The sequence below is a fragment of the Cibotium barometz genome, chromosome 27 (assembly GCF_041138505.1).
Source record: "Cibotium barometz isolate CiBa-2024 chromosome 27, ASM4113850v1, whole genome shotgun sequence".
NCBI classification, from domain to species: domain Eukaryota; kingdom Viridiplantae; phylum Streptophyta; class Polypodiopsida; order Cyatheales; family Cibotiaceae; genus Cibotium; species Cibotium barometz.
The window spans coordinates 5,088,380-5,103,778 of NC_141072.1; the positions used below are offsets into that span (position 1 = coordinate 5,088,380).

The following is a 15,399-nucleotide window of genomic DNA, read 5'->3' on the forward strand; positions in this document are numbered from 1 at the left end:
AAGATCCTAGAAAGACAAATTCTTCTCACTTGACCACTACTCGAGTTAATATGCATTGGACACCCACAATTGTCCTCTTTAAGAACATGCATGTCAAGTGCATTCGTAGTGGCTTTATGATCGGACCTGTCTAAGCATGTGATCAAACTTCATGAGAGCATCAAGTAGCTCTAAAGTTGGCCATCCTCGAAGATGAAGAACTCAATGCGCCGCTTGAGCCATCCATCAATTCATGGAGAAAGGCTCCTACACATAGTTAGCCATATCCATGGAAGAGCCACATGTCTAAAACAACTACATGCCCACTTTCGACCTTGTAGAGATCAGGTAGGTCAACACAATACCCACAACAATCATATGTTTACGGGACTAAATGCGTGGAATTGTACAAAGTAGTTTTTTTGTGGTGATTTTTACTCACGCAACCTTTTCAACTCGGAGGGATTAACAAAGAACCTTAATTATGAGCCTACATACTTATGACAAAGATGCTAAACAAGAATTTGTTATAGATTTCCATTCAACTTCAAATAATTTTGTAGTGCAAGTATGAGCACCCTCGATAAACAAGAAAAAGTAACAAGAAATTGCAATGGAGTGACTTAGGGGTGCTCTTTCTAGTGCCACTTGAAAAGGATAAATTGTATAGCATGTACAAAGTGCCGTATATATATGGGCTGAACATCCCTTTATATGTATGTTGCTGATGGTAGTGTGTGTTAAAAAGTTGGAAGTACATCTTAATAGAACTGGATCAGTTAATATCTATATGTATGGAGGTGACCCACTTTGTCTCAGCATACCCATCACTCTCTCGACAGCGTCTGCATCTCGAGGGCTGCGAGGAGTTAACCTGCTAGCAAGAGCTTGCGCAATTGCAGTAGTAGTCGAGGAGACGCTATTTCCATTCCAAAGCTCGCCGCCGTGAGTGCTATAAGATAAAGTGTTGCGAGGAGAGTAGTTATAATTTGACCTTTCAAGGCCGGAGTTATTATAAGGGTATGGAGAGATGGGCTGCAGCAGGCCGCTAGTCGATGTGTAATCTCTGTCATAGCTGTAATTAAAACTCCCATTAAGCGCTGATGCAGAGCTGATTAATGCTTGTGTGTTGTTGCGGGTATCGAAATTTCGTTCAGGCCAAAAACCATCTTGTAGATTTGCACGGTGTACCACGGCCATAGCTGGTTCACTAGTATGCCTGTATTGGGCGCCGCCGCCATGCCCATTAGAAGAGCTGCCAGCAGGAATTAGCTCATGGTGGATTTTGCCACAGCTCGGATGTATATAGAACATGCAGATGGAGCACGTGTATGCCCATCCTCGCCCTTCTTGGCCACACGAGTTGCATGTGTAGGAGGTCCACCTGTCTTCTTCACGGCACAGCAGGGTTAAAGGGTGCTCTGGGTGCTTGGGATGTATGGGCCTGAGCGGCAAACTTACACAGGACTGGTGAAGATCGAAATTGCACGAGGTGCACCTGTACATCATGCCTCGGGCTGGCTTCCCACATCCATCGCATTGGCATGAACTGGCCAGTTCATCTGCAGGCATCCATATATTCCACACTTGTATTTCAGATTGCAAGAAAGCACTCTCCTTTTCAAAGCATAACTTTGTGAGTATTTGAAAACACACGAGTTTGGTTAGACTTCCCCTATTTTTTTAAAAAGCCAATGAGAGAGAGAGGGTGACTAATCAGAATATATTTACATCAAGTTAAGAAATATGTACATTAATCTAAATTACATGCAGACCCATTTAAACAAGAAATCCTACATGAGCACACCCCTAATCATAAACCTTGACTTGTCTAAACCTTTACAGCTATTGGCAAACTATTTACATCAAGTTTAAGTATATTCGATTCACATCAAATTCAAAACTATGGAAGACAGGAATTGTAAAATGAGCCTCCACCAAAACCAAGGAAATAATGTTGAATAAATTTAACACCATCCAAATTAGACAGACATACGAAAACTTTGGACGGCGAGAGGAGCTGACCTAGCATAGAGAGGACAAGTACGTGGGGGTGGCTAATATGGAGGAGGTAGCGGGGGGCTCGCACGCAGAGGGGGCAGAGGTCGAAGTCACAGCGGCTGCATCGGTACACCCAATTATTTTTATTGGCGCCCAGGAGGTTGCCGCTGTCGCCGCAGCCGTCGCACACCACCGCGCCTGCGCCGCCGACGGACTTGAGCAGCAGCGGGTGCTCGAAGTGAGAGAAGTGCGTCTGCTGGCTCCCGACGCCGGCGCACGTTGTGTGCACGTCGAACTGGCAGTCCGGGCAATGGTAGAGCGGGCCGCTGCCCCTCTCCCAACACACATGGCACACGTAATGGCCCGTCACGTACGGCGCCGCTTGCAGCAACAATAGCGCGTGACTGCCCATTACACCGCGCCCTCCAGCACCAACACCAGCCTGTAACCTTACCCCCGTCCCAGCCATCCCTTGATCAATATCCCTAGCTTTGCCAACACTTGAAGTTAAAACAGCATATGCTTGCGGTTATAACACAGTTATGCAATCCTCTCCTAATCCCTTCTTGCTCACACTAGTTTACCTTACGTCTCCCTCTTCACCTCAGAAAGTGAAGCTTGGTATCCTTCAGGTTTATGAGAGGTTATTGAGTGAGTTCCAAGCTTATCCTCTCCCAACCATGACTGATGTATGCTTGGTATCCTTCAGGTTAATGAGAGGTTAATCCTTTCGTTTTGAGTGAATTCCAAGCTTAATCTGGACTCCTCCCAAACAACCGTCAGTAACTCACAAAATGAAGCTGTATGCTTGCCTTCCTATACTGCATACACTTCTTAGTCAAGTACATACACTTAGCCTTCTCCTTAGCTTACCCAAGTTATGTACGGTGCACACCAAGCGTATGCTTATCCTCGATCACAAACCTTACTGCTGCCTATACTGTCTTAAGCTCAAAGCTTAGGCGATTGGCAAACTCATGAGTTGTCTTCGCCTGCAACAACAAAACCCACTCTCGTTCTTAATGCTCCATCACTTGGCACTTTATAAGCCTAGGCCTAGCTGTAATCAGCTCTAACAAGCTTATCCTTAACATCAACAAACCCCACATGCTCGCTTAGTCCTATAATTTGGTGACCAAGCTTACTAAACCCCACTATCTCAAAGCCCAATAGTACCCTTGGTGGAAAGTTGGCAATTTAAGACCAAGCGTGCCTATCCTAACCTTTTGGGTCTTGGCAATCACTTCCATTGTTACAAAAACTACCATGGTTGATTCACTTTGTATAGGTAGATTCTTCACTTAAAGCAATGTGAGCTCAGAAAATATTTACATCATGTGCTTCGACTACTTGAGGGATTTACGGACTTCCCCCCACCAGCAAGCTTTTTCAGGAGAAAAGAGCATCTAATCCTGAAAAACTGAGGAGATCTTCCACGCCCAAGCTTGTAAACAGGTCCTTAGTTATGTGTGTAAAGGCCCTTGTAAACAGGTCCTTAGTTATGTGTGTAAAGGCCCTTAGTTATCTGCATGTCCACCAAGTAAAATATTGATGCAGGAAGAGTACGAATACTTTGAGAATATAAAGGTAAGGGAATAATTTGGAAGAAAGGTGCATCAGGACTGGCAAGGTATCTGATCATTGAGGGGTAGGATTAGACCAGGTATCTAAAATTAACCATTTGAATTTGGTATAAGATCAAAAGCTTTGGTTTAGCAGGACGTTGTAGGAACACGAGCAGTTGCATAGTGCTGAGTGCGCTGAGAATCTCCAAAAGCGGATGGACACTGTATTTCAAGGTGGGTCGTAAAGCACGACGTGAGCAAGGCTCTCAACTTGTAATCAGTTTTTTTTAAAAAAACTCCTTCTTATTGCTTATAAGCTTTGGACGTTGTAGGAACACGAGCAGTCGCATAGTGCTGAGTGCGCTGAGAATCTCCAAAAGCGGATGGACACTGTATTTCAAAGTGGGTCGTAAAGCACGACGTGGGCAAGGCTCTCAACTTGTAATCAGTAAAAAACAGTCTTTCTTATTGCTTTCGCCCTAGTCGCTTAGTCGCTTCATGTCTTGCTGTACGCGGACGCTTCAACTTTCCTTTTTGCTAGCTTCTCTAAGTACAAGTTGTACAACCCCGCCCCCAAAAAAAAAAAAAAAAAAAAAAAAAAGCTAACCTAAATTTCGGTAGATTTGAATAATAAGAATTTTATATATATATATATATATATATATATATATATATATATATATGTGGAGTACATCTTACTTCACCCCTTTGGTGGAGTGAGGGGAGGGGTGGGCCATAATCTAACTTGTGGGATGGGTGGGTTAGAATCACCCACCTTATCCACAAGGCTATTGTCCTCCCCTTTCACCATTTGTCTTTATTTGTGTGTTTGTACTTCTATAGAATATGAATACTTTATTTGGCTTCAAAAGGTGGGAGGTGAAGGAATCTACTTTGGTGAGCCTTTAATATTCAGCTTTTGTGAGTTAATTTTGTTTTGTTGAGAATTCGATGAATTGAGTAGGGGCTATGATTTTTTCTCAGGCGGGGGTCACTCATAAATATGTAAGTGTAGCACGTGGGTTCAACAAAAGGTTTTTTTACACATTTTTTACATACAGAAGGGTACAATTTAAAAGGGGTATTCACATATTGAATAGAAAAAGGGTATGTTTTATTCATGAAAAATTCACAGATAAGGGATTTTCAAAATAGGCCTTGAACACCCGTGATACATGGGGTTTACTTATAGTGAACCCCCCGAGGACTTTTTTATATTTTTTTCAAAGAGCCAATACTAGAAATTTGCTTTTGTATAAAAGTAATGAGAGAAGTCCAATTAAGAAAATCAATCCATTCAAGTAACCAGATGCAATCATGTCTCATGCCCCAAAAGATTGAAAAGCTCAAAACTTGATTTGAAATTTTAAAAACACAATCCCTATCATCCGCCCTCCCTTTCAACCCCTTGAACTCCCACCCCTCTCCTCCTACCAACTCACTCCTCTTGCACATGATACGAACATTAGTAACCTTAGGTTATATACTTATTCTCATATCTCTATATTACTATGAACTAAGTGGGTGACTTGTGAGCTGTCACAAAACATAATTGACAAAAAAACACAATTTTTAGAATGAAAAAGAAAATTTTCACTATCCATTTTTTTAAAGGTACTTTTTTGTTTTTGTTTTTTTTCTTTTTGAGAAATTATTTACTAACGTCAAATTTTCAACAACAAAAAAAGAGCCAAGATTTTAGACTTGCAAAACATATTTTTTTCCCTTTCTTTTTGTAACAAAGTGCTTTTAGGATGCATATGCACATGGGATGGGCCTAGGCACATGGGCTTAGGATCATTTACATGTGAGATTTGGGCACATTGGCCTTGGGACTATAAAAGGCATGTGTTCTAGGATTATTATAGCTTTGAACCTTTTAAAGTGTTTGGACTATCATTAAGTGTTAATCCCCCAAGCTTCCTCTAATCCATGCTAATTAGGCTAATCCAAGACTAACCTAGATGTTACTTTATTTCATTGGTATCAGAGCTCTAAGCTTAGATCTTGATGCTTTGATTAGGAGATTAATCATTTTTGGATTATTGTTAATCATTTTCAGAATTGATTTTTTACACAGTTTTCAAATTTACTAATTTCTTGATTTTAGAAGATTAGCAATGAAACTTATGTTAATCATTTTTGAATTTGTATTAATCAATATTTTTAAAACCCTAATCTAGTTTACTATTTGATTTCTTGAAGTTATCGATCTTCTTGATCTTGATTTCTTGAAATTTTCATGATTTTCGATATTAGGGTTTACAAAAATTTCAACAACCAGTATTGAGAGATTTCTTGCTTAGCGAGCATACTTTTTCAGAGATTAATCCTTAGAGCCCTTATTCTTCAAGATTGAAACCCTAGATTGCCAAGTCTTTGAGTTCTCTAAGGAATATTGCAAGGAGAAGGTTGCTGTGAAGAATCTTGGTGCAGTTTCAAGAAGTGTGCAGAAATTTCAAATTGCTATGCAAGATTTGGCGTAGAAATTTCGCATACTATGCAAGATTTGGTACATAAATTTCAAATTATTGTGCAGAGTTTTCCAGGCTACTGTACAGAGATTTTTGTTCCTGTGCAAAGTTTTTGGAGCAGTTCACAGTTTTCAAAGATTGTTGTGCACAGTTTTTCAAAGATTTTGTGTGGAACAGTGCAAAGTAATGAAGATTGTGCAAATTTGTGAAAAGAATGCAGAGACACAGCGCAGAAATCAAATCTTCAGAAGAATGGACAAGTGAGTGTTTCTTAATAATCTTTCAATTTTTTTGCTATCTTTACTGCTATCTAGCAAGAAATCAGTGCACTATGCAAAAAAAAATTCCATGCAAGAACAAAACGCTCGACTATAGACAAAATCTGGCAACAGTTTTTGTGGTTTATTACAAATCTTGATGCCTAGAAGCTACAAGGTTGTTAATCTTGCAAGGTTTATACAACAATTTGATGCTTAAGAGCAACTTGAACAAGAATTGAGCAAACAATGCAAGATTAGTTCTTATCTTATGATAAGTAATTAATGTTAGTGAATTTGGTAAAGTTTTGTGTCAAATGCAAGGTAATCTAAAGCATGTAAGACATTTTTCATGTATGCATGCAAAGATTGGTGAAATGCACACGAGATTGAGAAATTCAATGCATTTAAGGCTTGAGACAAGCAAGAAGACCTGAACATTCAGAAAAAGGTGGTGTAAAATCCATACATACATGGTATTCAAGACTCTTTTTCACAAGCAACATTGCCCTTGATTAGAGGCTCAACAATAACACTGCTCTAGTGTTTGTTGGCATAGCGATTCCTGGTTTTACTACTATCACCAAAGAGGGTCTTGACAACAACAACAAGGCTTAATATCACCACAAACAATCAAGCAGCTCTTGACAGCAACAACAAGTTCACACATAGTCTCTTCATTGAGCTACAATGGCTCTCGGACAGTGGTTTGCAACACCATTGGAGTGCAAAAGAGAAAAAGCATCATAGCCTTGTGGGGCTCAACAAGCAAGCAAGAGGTGTTGAATAGTAGTTAAGGGCAAACATGGCATGCATCTCAAGTAAATTTTGCACTCTACAAAATCAAGATGGGACTTGATATTGTGTTTGAAGTCTTAAAGGCTTTGTTGTAGAAAATACAAGCTTCTCAAAAGCAGCCATTTGAGGAAGAGTATGCACAACAATTTGTCACATAGAAGGAATTTGCATTGCCAGTTGCAACAAACACTGTTGTTGCTAGCAAAATAGGTGACTAACGAGGGTTACTTAAAAAGATTCTCTCCCAAAATACGTGAAATCTCAAAAATGGTTTAAAATTATAGTTTTTTGAAAAAACGTCTAGAATTCCATATACACATTAAAAACTTACATGAATTTTGATATTTTTTTCAAGATTGAGAACATGTGTGACCTTCGTAGATTTATAAACTGCTATTGTTTGTGACATAAAAATAAACTTGACTTTAAAAATGACATAGGAGTCTACACAACTTAAAGAAATATCAATATTTTTCAAATAAAAGTTTATTTATAAATTTCATGAATGTAAGACACTTTATTTAATGGACTTTCTTGGGATAAATTCTACCACTATGCATAACTATACACATTATTTGACAAGCACTCAAGTAATATTAGAATACATAACATTATAAGCTCCGTAATTTATGAAAAAAATCCTACAAACATCCTTAAGCCTCTATTTCTAGACCCAAATAGCAAAGCCTTGAGTATATACTTACCTTGACAATTTGCATAACATAATTATTTGCTCTATTATTTAAAAGCTAGTGACCATGATATGCAACCAATGCTAAGAGTTTAACGAGGTCAGTTTATAGGTGTGCAAAGGTAGACTTATGTCATGTAGCAAGCGTGGAACGGCCATGGAAAATTTTTATTTTTTATTTTTTATTTTTTGAAAAAAAGGTTTTCTTTTGTACGGTTGTACACTTATGAACGTACATCCGTGGCTTTAGGTTGGGACGGCCGTAGCAAGTGTGGAACGATCGTAGCAATTTTTTCTTTTTGAAAAAAAAATTGGTACGGCCATACGCTTACGAACGTACATCCGTGGCTATAGGTTGGAACGGCCGCAAATGTGGAACGGTCGTTTTTATTATTATTGTTTTTGAAAAAAATAATTATATGGTCGTAAGCTTATGAACATACGTCCATGGCTTTAGGTTGGAACGGCTATGGCAAATTTGAATTTGAATTTAAAATTTAAAATTTAAAACTTTGGATTTGAATTTGAATTTCAAATTGGTGGGAAGTGAGTGGGAGACAACTAAGACCCCCTCTTTAATGCTAGGTGGATGGAATAGGGCTTAAGTTAGAGGCTACCTCTAAATTAGTAGATTTTGACTAATTTAGAGGTCCTCTAACTTAAGTAAAGATTAATTCTCTTAATCCCACTATTCACTCCTTAACCCTCTTCTTTACCCTCAAATTACTCCTAATTGGTGAGGAGTTTAAGCATGGGGATTTGATAGGTGGATTAGCAATGTTTATGCTAATCCAAAGATGTGATTACCCAAAAATAATTTTACTAATTAGGTCACTAATTAATCTCCTCAAAAGAGGAAAAATTAGATAAAAGAGACCAAATTAGTACTAATTCTTACTAATTAGGGCCCTCGGGGGGTGCACCTCAAAAAATGTAAGTCTACCACGTGCGATCATTAGGTGGGGTTTTTTTAATCCAAAATATTGGGTAAATTTACAGAAATACAATTACAAGAGGGGTATTTTAATTGTACTTTGGAAAAAAACCCATAAGTCTATAAAGAAAAAGGGGTAGTTTTATTAGCTCAAAATTCACAGATAAGGGGTTTTTTAAATACCCCTTGAACGCACGTCGTAGGAGGGGCTTCCATATAGTGCACCCCCCGAGTTAGGATCCTAACCCTAAGCATACCACACATGCTAGATTAGAGTTGCAAGAGAGAGGGAGAGAGACAACACTCCACTTCTATTGCACAAATGGGAGAATGAGTTACAAACAAGAGAAATTGGCTTTTTAGTTCCAAGCGTTTTCCCACTAGGCCACCGAGGAGTAAGTGACCCAAGGCACCCAAAACATAGTCAACTAACCAAATTCCTCTTGTCTGTCCTTTGAAGATCAATACTTGGAAGCGCCTTTGGGGTGTTTCCCTCATCAAATGACATGATTTACAATATAGCATGGGCGCCCATTACATAAGTGTGCGGACATAGTTGTCATAGGAGCATGTTAAACAATGTGGTTGGAACGTGTTAAACAATGTGGTTAACATATGCACAAGTTATGGGATAGACCATACGGTACAAGGATTTTCCATTAAGAACGGGTACAATGGGAAAGTAAAATGAAGCTAAACCTAGTACCAGCACTAATTTGCTAAGTATACGAGACGGCTTCATCCACACAGTACCTCTAAATGTAGTCACTCAAATGTAAAGTAGAAGGAGAGCCATGGCCCATGCTGCTATCTACCGAATCATCTACTTCATAGAAGCAAGAAGCCTCAGGAAACGTAAGGATCTTATCTTCTAAAGAGGTTTCTAAACAAGCACGAGCAACTAGGCACTCTCAAAAGAAAAACGCCACAAAAATTGGCAAGGGAGATAGTCGTGTCATCGTAAAAAGTGGTTCCAACGAGGGGGGACAACTACCAATGTGTCATCTTTATCTTCTAAAAAAGAGAAGATACGAGTGTAATTATTTAAGGAGCTTTTTATTTAGAGATTTTTCAACAAATCAATAAAAATATAGAGCTTTTTGAACACATGGCCATGATGCAATCAATTGACCCTCCTTTAAGAAAGGAGAGGAAGAGAGAGATATGTTTGGAGGGAGAGAGTCAGAGAGCGAGAAAAATAGTTTAAGAGAGAAAGACAAAGTAAGAAGAGAAGAAATCAATTTTTTAGGCAAAGCAAAAAAAGGCATTCAATTAGTTTCAACTTTCTTTTATCACTCATTATTCTTAGGTTAAGCATTCTCTCACCTAGTCCATAACCTTCTCAATCCCTAAAGTTTAAGCACAAGTAAGTTTTTCTAAGGAATACACATAAAGTAAGCATGCCATGAAGTAAGAATAGCTGTGAAGCTTCTCATTTTAGACCTAGATCATGTTTATTCATAAGGCTAGCAAGATAGGAAGCTTCACATATACACACTAAGTAATTTTTCTATAAGTAAACAAGCAATGGAGCTTATATGTTTACTTGAAAAATAAGTTTTGCCATAGAGCTAGAAAGCAAGTCATGAAGCAAGAGATATGCTTGGAGGGAGGGAGAGAGAGAGAGAGAGAGAGAGAGAGAGAGAGAGAGAGAGAGTCAAAGAGAGAGAAAGAGAGTTTGAGAGAGAAAGAGAGTGAGAGAAGAGAGAGAGATCTAGATAGGGGGCTAGAGAGATAGAGTCCTACCAAAGGTTTATAACCATACACAAGCATTTACACCATAATGGAGTCATTAAATTAAAAAAAGCCTTGATTTCAAGAGAAGGAGTCAAGAACACAACAACATAAACACAATTCAGTCAGTAACATAACATTGTCATAATGTAGTATAGCATAATGGATCCTTTCAAATAGTCCATGATGACAAATTTAAAAAAACCATTGAAGTCACTGTTGTGGCTTGTTTAGCAGGCCATAATCTCATCCACCAGATTACGAAACATATGCTTGTCTTCTTCAAAGATGATCTTAAAGGTCCTCCAATATCCAATGACCTGAGGGAGTACCATCTCCAACATGTCAATGTCTGCTAGCTCAAGAACTCCCCTAGACTGCTCCAAGTTGGACAAGAGTTGCATTCCATGAAAGGTGCACCTTCTTGCCTCATCTAATTCCTCTGTACTTTCTTGATCAGCATTTCTAATTAGCCTTATATTTCTAGCTTGAGCAGTAGTTAACATTTTAAAAAGCTCTATTAGAGCCATCTCCATTGTTTTTAAGAATGTTAACTCTTGAAGAGAAGGGGATGCCAAGGATTGTCAAAAAAAAAAAGCAACATGGGTTGAATGTAGAGCACCCTCAATTAAACATAAGCAAACTTTTCCATGAACATTATGAATTAAAAAGAAGCCAACACATCGTAACATATGCAATTACACTTTACACAAAATATACAAGAATCAATCCAACCAAGTACTTTCTAGGCAAAATATATATATGTCAAGCAAGTTGATACCCATACTTCAAAAGCTCAATCATCAAATTTTGTACCATAGAATATCAAAAGAACTGGATAAAGTCAAAGTAGTCTACCACTTTTATGCTAAAAGATTCAAGTCTTCCTTTATATATCAATAGATTATTAGCTTTCTTTATGACAATATACTCCATCATAGACTACGCATTTCCATGAGAATACAAAGCTTCATATGTCAACATACATGACCTTTTGCAAATAAACACATAAAGCCAACCCACACTACATAATAGTTAATAATGCACACACACACATATGCACACATACATGTATGCTTATACATGCACACACATTTGCACAAGTATATGCATGTTTACGCACATGCACACTCATTTGTATACATGTCTACACCTACATTTGGTGACCACACACAAACACATGCATAAACTTACATGCACGAGAATAAAAGAACACTTAGATATACACACATTTTCTTGTTTAGCAAGAAATTAAACATATTTTAACCATAGGTCATGTTGATTGGTTAAAATGGATACTCTATTTGAGGTGTGATAGATAAAAGGTGGATAGACTAAAAACTACTCATAGTGTGAACAAGATAGACATGCTTTCCCTTTATAGCTCAAGAGACCATGCATTTACAGAGCATTATAACAGTCCAGAAAATACCATATACCAAACAAAACAATCATGTACCAACCATACAATAACATGCCTTCAACAATCCAAACTTTGTTGGAGCAATCAAATCCCTAGAAAAGCTTATGCACTTAAAACAACAGTGACATAGTGCATGTGGGTACAAAAAAGTCCACCAACCACATAGTGACATAGTGCATGTGGGTACAAAAAAAGTCCACCAATAGTCAATGCCAAAAAAAAAATTCAAAATCAAGCACATTGGGACCCTATTAGTCCCAATCTGTGTCATCCCCTACCTCTATGTTAGGTCCTGCTAAAGGAGATAACTCTATATCCCCAAACCGCCTAAGATGGCGCTCATAAACTTGTGTATAACTATCAATACACAAGAAGTTCCAATGTAGCTCGGCACATATGACTCCAAGTCCACCGCAGTGTGCAAAAATATCAATCACCGCAGTCTGATCGAGCATGAAAGTCAACACCAGGCACCTAAACACCGAGACATTCCACCATCATTCATTCATCATAGCAATTGATTATGTGATAGCAAAGTCACCGCCGAGACATTCCACCATCATACTCCACATATACTTTTACATCTTATAACACACATGTAGAAGTCAAGGCTTCTCTCCACAGCACCTCGTAATGCACCCTGACCGACTAGCTCGTCATCATCTCAATCTAGTAGAATCCTTGAAGGCCTTCTTTTCTATGGTCTCCCCCTCCCTTCTATCATACACGGGCTGATTTTCCTTTCGATAAAACATGCCCAAGAGAAGGACTTCCACCTCGATAACCCCTTTTTATCATTACCTTTTCTTTCATATCGTAGTTGCAAAAGGTGGTTCCAATGTGCACAAACAATTAAAATGAATGCATAGAGTTTTGAACATACCGGCTCATGTGTGCTTTTGCACGCATACCCTTGCGGAATCAAAATGAGATTGTTTAATTTAACTTAAATCCCACCATAGTGGCATGACCACAAACAATGTCAAAATGATCTGTAGAGCACAAGGTAATATACCATCCATCGTCAGCCACATACAGAGAGGCTAATGTAGCCACCCTTTTGCTTACTTTTTGAGAGAACTCATTCCATGTAAGCACCTAAACATATTCTCACATCTTGTTTGTCAAAAGAAATGCAAATTCCAAGCTTATATCGATCTAAAAGAAATTAATTACGTATCACATCCATAGAAATCTTTTCAACCAAATAACCCATCGGGAAATCTGCAAAGAAAAGAGACACGACTATTGTGCTCTCCTCACCATCTAGAAACTTTCCTTTGAGATCCACCTTGCACAAGAAGTACACAATCCTGCTGACAATGATGTGTAAGAACTAAATGTCAACATGTGTCCCGTATATAAAGATTTCATGAAAGTTCATCCCCTACCTTGCCTTCTCCTTAGGAGAGACCTTCAAGACACTAAGCAAGATGGCCCCGGACGAATATGTCACAGTTTGCGAGCATACCATCGATTCATAAAATATTAATGTGAAAAATAGTACTTTGAGAAATATACTTAAACACACATCTTATTTTAGCCTATACTTGTAGGTTGTGAAGGTTGCTTGTCTTCCTTAGTCCTCTTGGAGGATCGCTTGCTTTCTTTCTTTGTGGAGGATTGCTTTGCATGTACTCCATCCATTTCTTTATCGAAGACGCGATTGAATGGGAGGGCTCTTCTCAGTATTAGTTGCTTTCTTTTTGAGAAGAGATGGCTTTCTTTTGGGAAGAGGTGGCTTTCTTGAAAGCTGAACAACCAACCTCCTCCATTTCACCAATTGGCCTCTCATGTGCATGCTCTATAATAAATGAATATTTATTTTCATGTAGAAGATAACATAGCAAAATAATAGAAATAGTTTGGCCAGACAAAGGTAGAAAAATAATACCCTTGTAATGATCTCCCTCATGCCTTGGATACTCTCCAATGGGGTAGTCAAGCCACCACGGAGAGTATTGCACCTCCCATTCACTAAGGCCACGCTCCTTCATCCAAAGAGGAAACATGGAGCCATGCCTAGAGAGATCTATCCACTCATCCACAAATTCTGGCATCTCCTCAATTGCATGCTCATCATGAAGCTTAACAATCCATCTATTAAAGTGGAATAATCATTACCTTTCATCTTGTTATTAGTATGTCACATGCAACTTAGGTTCTTTAATCATTACCTTTCAACTTGTTATTAGTATGTCACATGCAAGGCATGTGATTATAAAGAATGAGACAATGTAGTATGAATACCTATAAAACACTCTCTTGGAAGACTCTGAAATCTCCAAAATCTTCTCATCTGATTCTTTGGTATTTATGTGACCCCATAACTTAGAAAAAGCATTGTCAAGATGGTCTCTTCTTTGGTTAGAGAACCATGTTTCAAAGCCCTCTAGCAGCTCTTCCACCAATTTTCCTTTCATTTTGAGGCCCTATTTCAAAATATATTCCCAATACCATTCTTTCCTCAAGTACATTCTAAGCTTTTGCACACTCAAATATTGCTCACATGAAGGGTCATACAATCGGCATGTGAGCATAGAGCAGAGTATATCTCTCTTCCTACAATTCCAACAAAAATGACAATGTTTGAAATGACTACAAAGAAGCATACATATGGCACACATACGTACACATCTCCACACTTAGTTTGTTTACACGTGGGTGTGTGCAAATTTGTATCTGTGTGCTCCAAATATTTGCATACTTGTAAATAATGTACCTGTCAGTAGATATTTTTGTTGTAGCCAATGGGTGAACTTTATTCTTTGTCAACCCAACCATGTCCTTTTCTTTCACCCAATTGTAATTGTAAAGAAGAGAAAAAAACCCTTGACCAATCATAGGATTTTTAATAGATAGCATCTTCATATAAAAGGTTCCAACCACAATTAATTGTGTTAATTTTTAGGCTTCTACTCATGCCGTATCAAAACTACATACCTCATAAGCTCTTTCCTTGTAGATCCTCTTGGTTCTACCTCGAGCTATGCTCTCCTTTTCCCGCATTGATAGAGAGGGATCATTAATGTCTACTATCTCTCTCGAGGAAGTCACTCATAAATATGTAAGTGTAGCATGTGGGTTCAACAGAAGGGGTTTTTTTAATCCCTTTTTAACACATTTTTTACATACATAAGGGTACCATTTCAAGGGGGTATTCACAAATTAAATAGAAAAAGGGTGTGTTTTATTCATGAAAAATTTACAGATAAGAGGTTTTTAAATTAGGCCTTGAACGCACGTGATATAGAGATTTTACATATAGTGAGCCCCCCGAGCTATCTCTTTGGCTATAAATGCATCAAATGCCTCCTATGCAGTACAACAAATTCCCACATAGTAATTTTACAGTCTCATAGTGTCAAAGATTAAGAAAATTAGTAACAAAAGCCCTTGTATTCTTACCTTCCAAACAAGCACAACAAGTAAAACTGTGAGAGCATTGTACCATGTGCCCTTGGCCGCTTTCCTCTCACATGCTAACTCCACTTCAATCTAATGAAGCCACTCAGTGCACATGCTACATTTAAAAAGTGATTT

General features: G+C 38.3%; 1 protein-coding gene across 1 annotated transcript; it reads right to left on the reverse strand.

The window, feature by feature from the left end:
• Positions 1-492: 492 nt before the first annotated feature.
• Positions 493-3,306, reverse strand: LOC147623012 (uncharacterized). Its single transcript, XM_086821027.1, has 2 exons — positions 2,005-3,306; positions 493-1,541 (listed from the first exon to the last, which is right to left on the reverse strand). The coding sequence occupies exons 1-2, from the start codon at positions 2,447-2,449 to the stop codon at positions 766-768; spliced, it is 1,221 nt and encodes a 406-aa protein (XP_086677153.1). The 5' UTR covers positions 2,450-3,306; the 3' UTR covers positions 493-765.
• Positions 3,307-15,399: the final 12,093 nt, after the last annotated feature.

What these genes read in the sequence shown, in the direction of transcription:
- LOC147623012 (XM_086821027.1), bottom strand. Translation starts at nt 2,449, where the DNA reads ATGGCTGGGACGGGGGTAAGGTTACAGGCTGGTGTTGGTGCTGGAGGG. An exon ending in ACTTGTCCTCTCTATGCTAG is followed by an intron (nt 1,542 to 2,004) that starts GTCAGCTCCTCT and finishes GGATGCCTGCAG; the next exon opens with ATGAACTGGCCAGTTCATGC.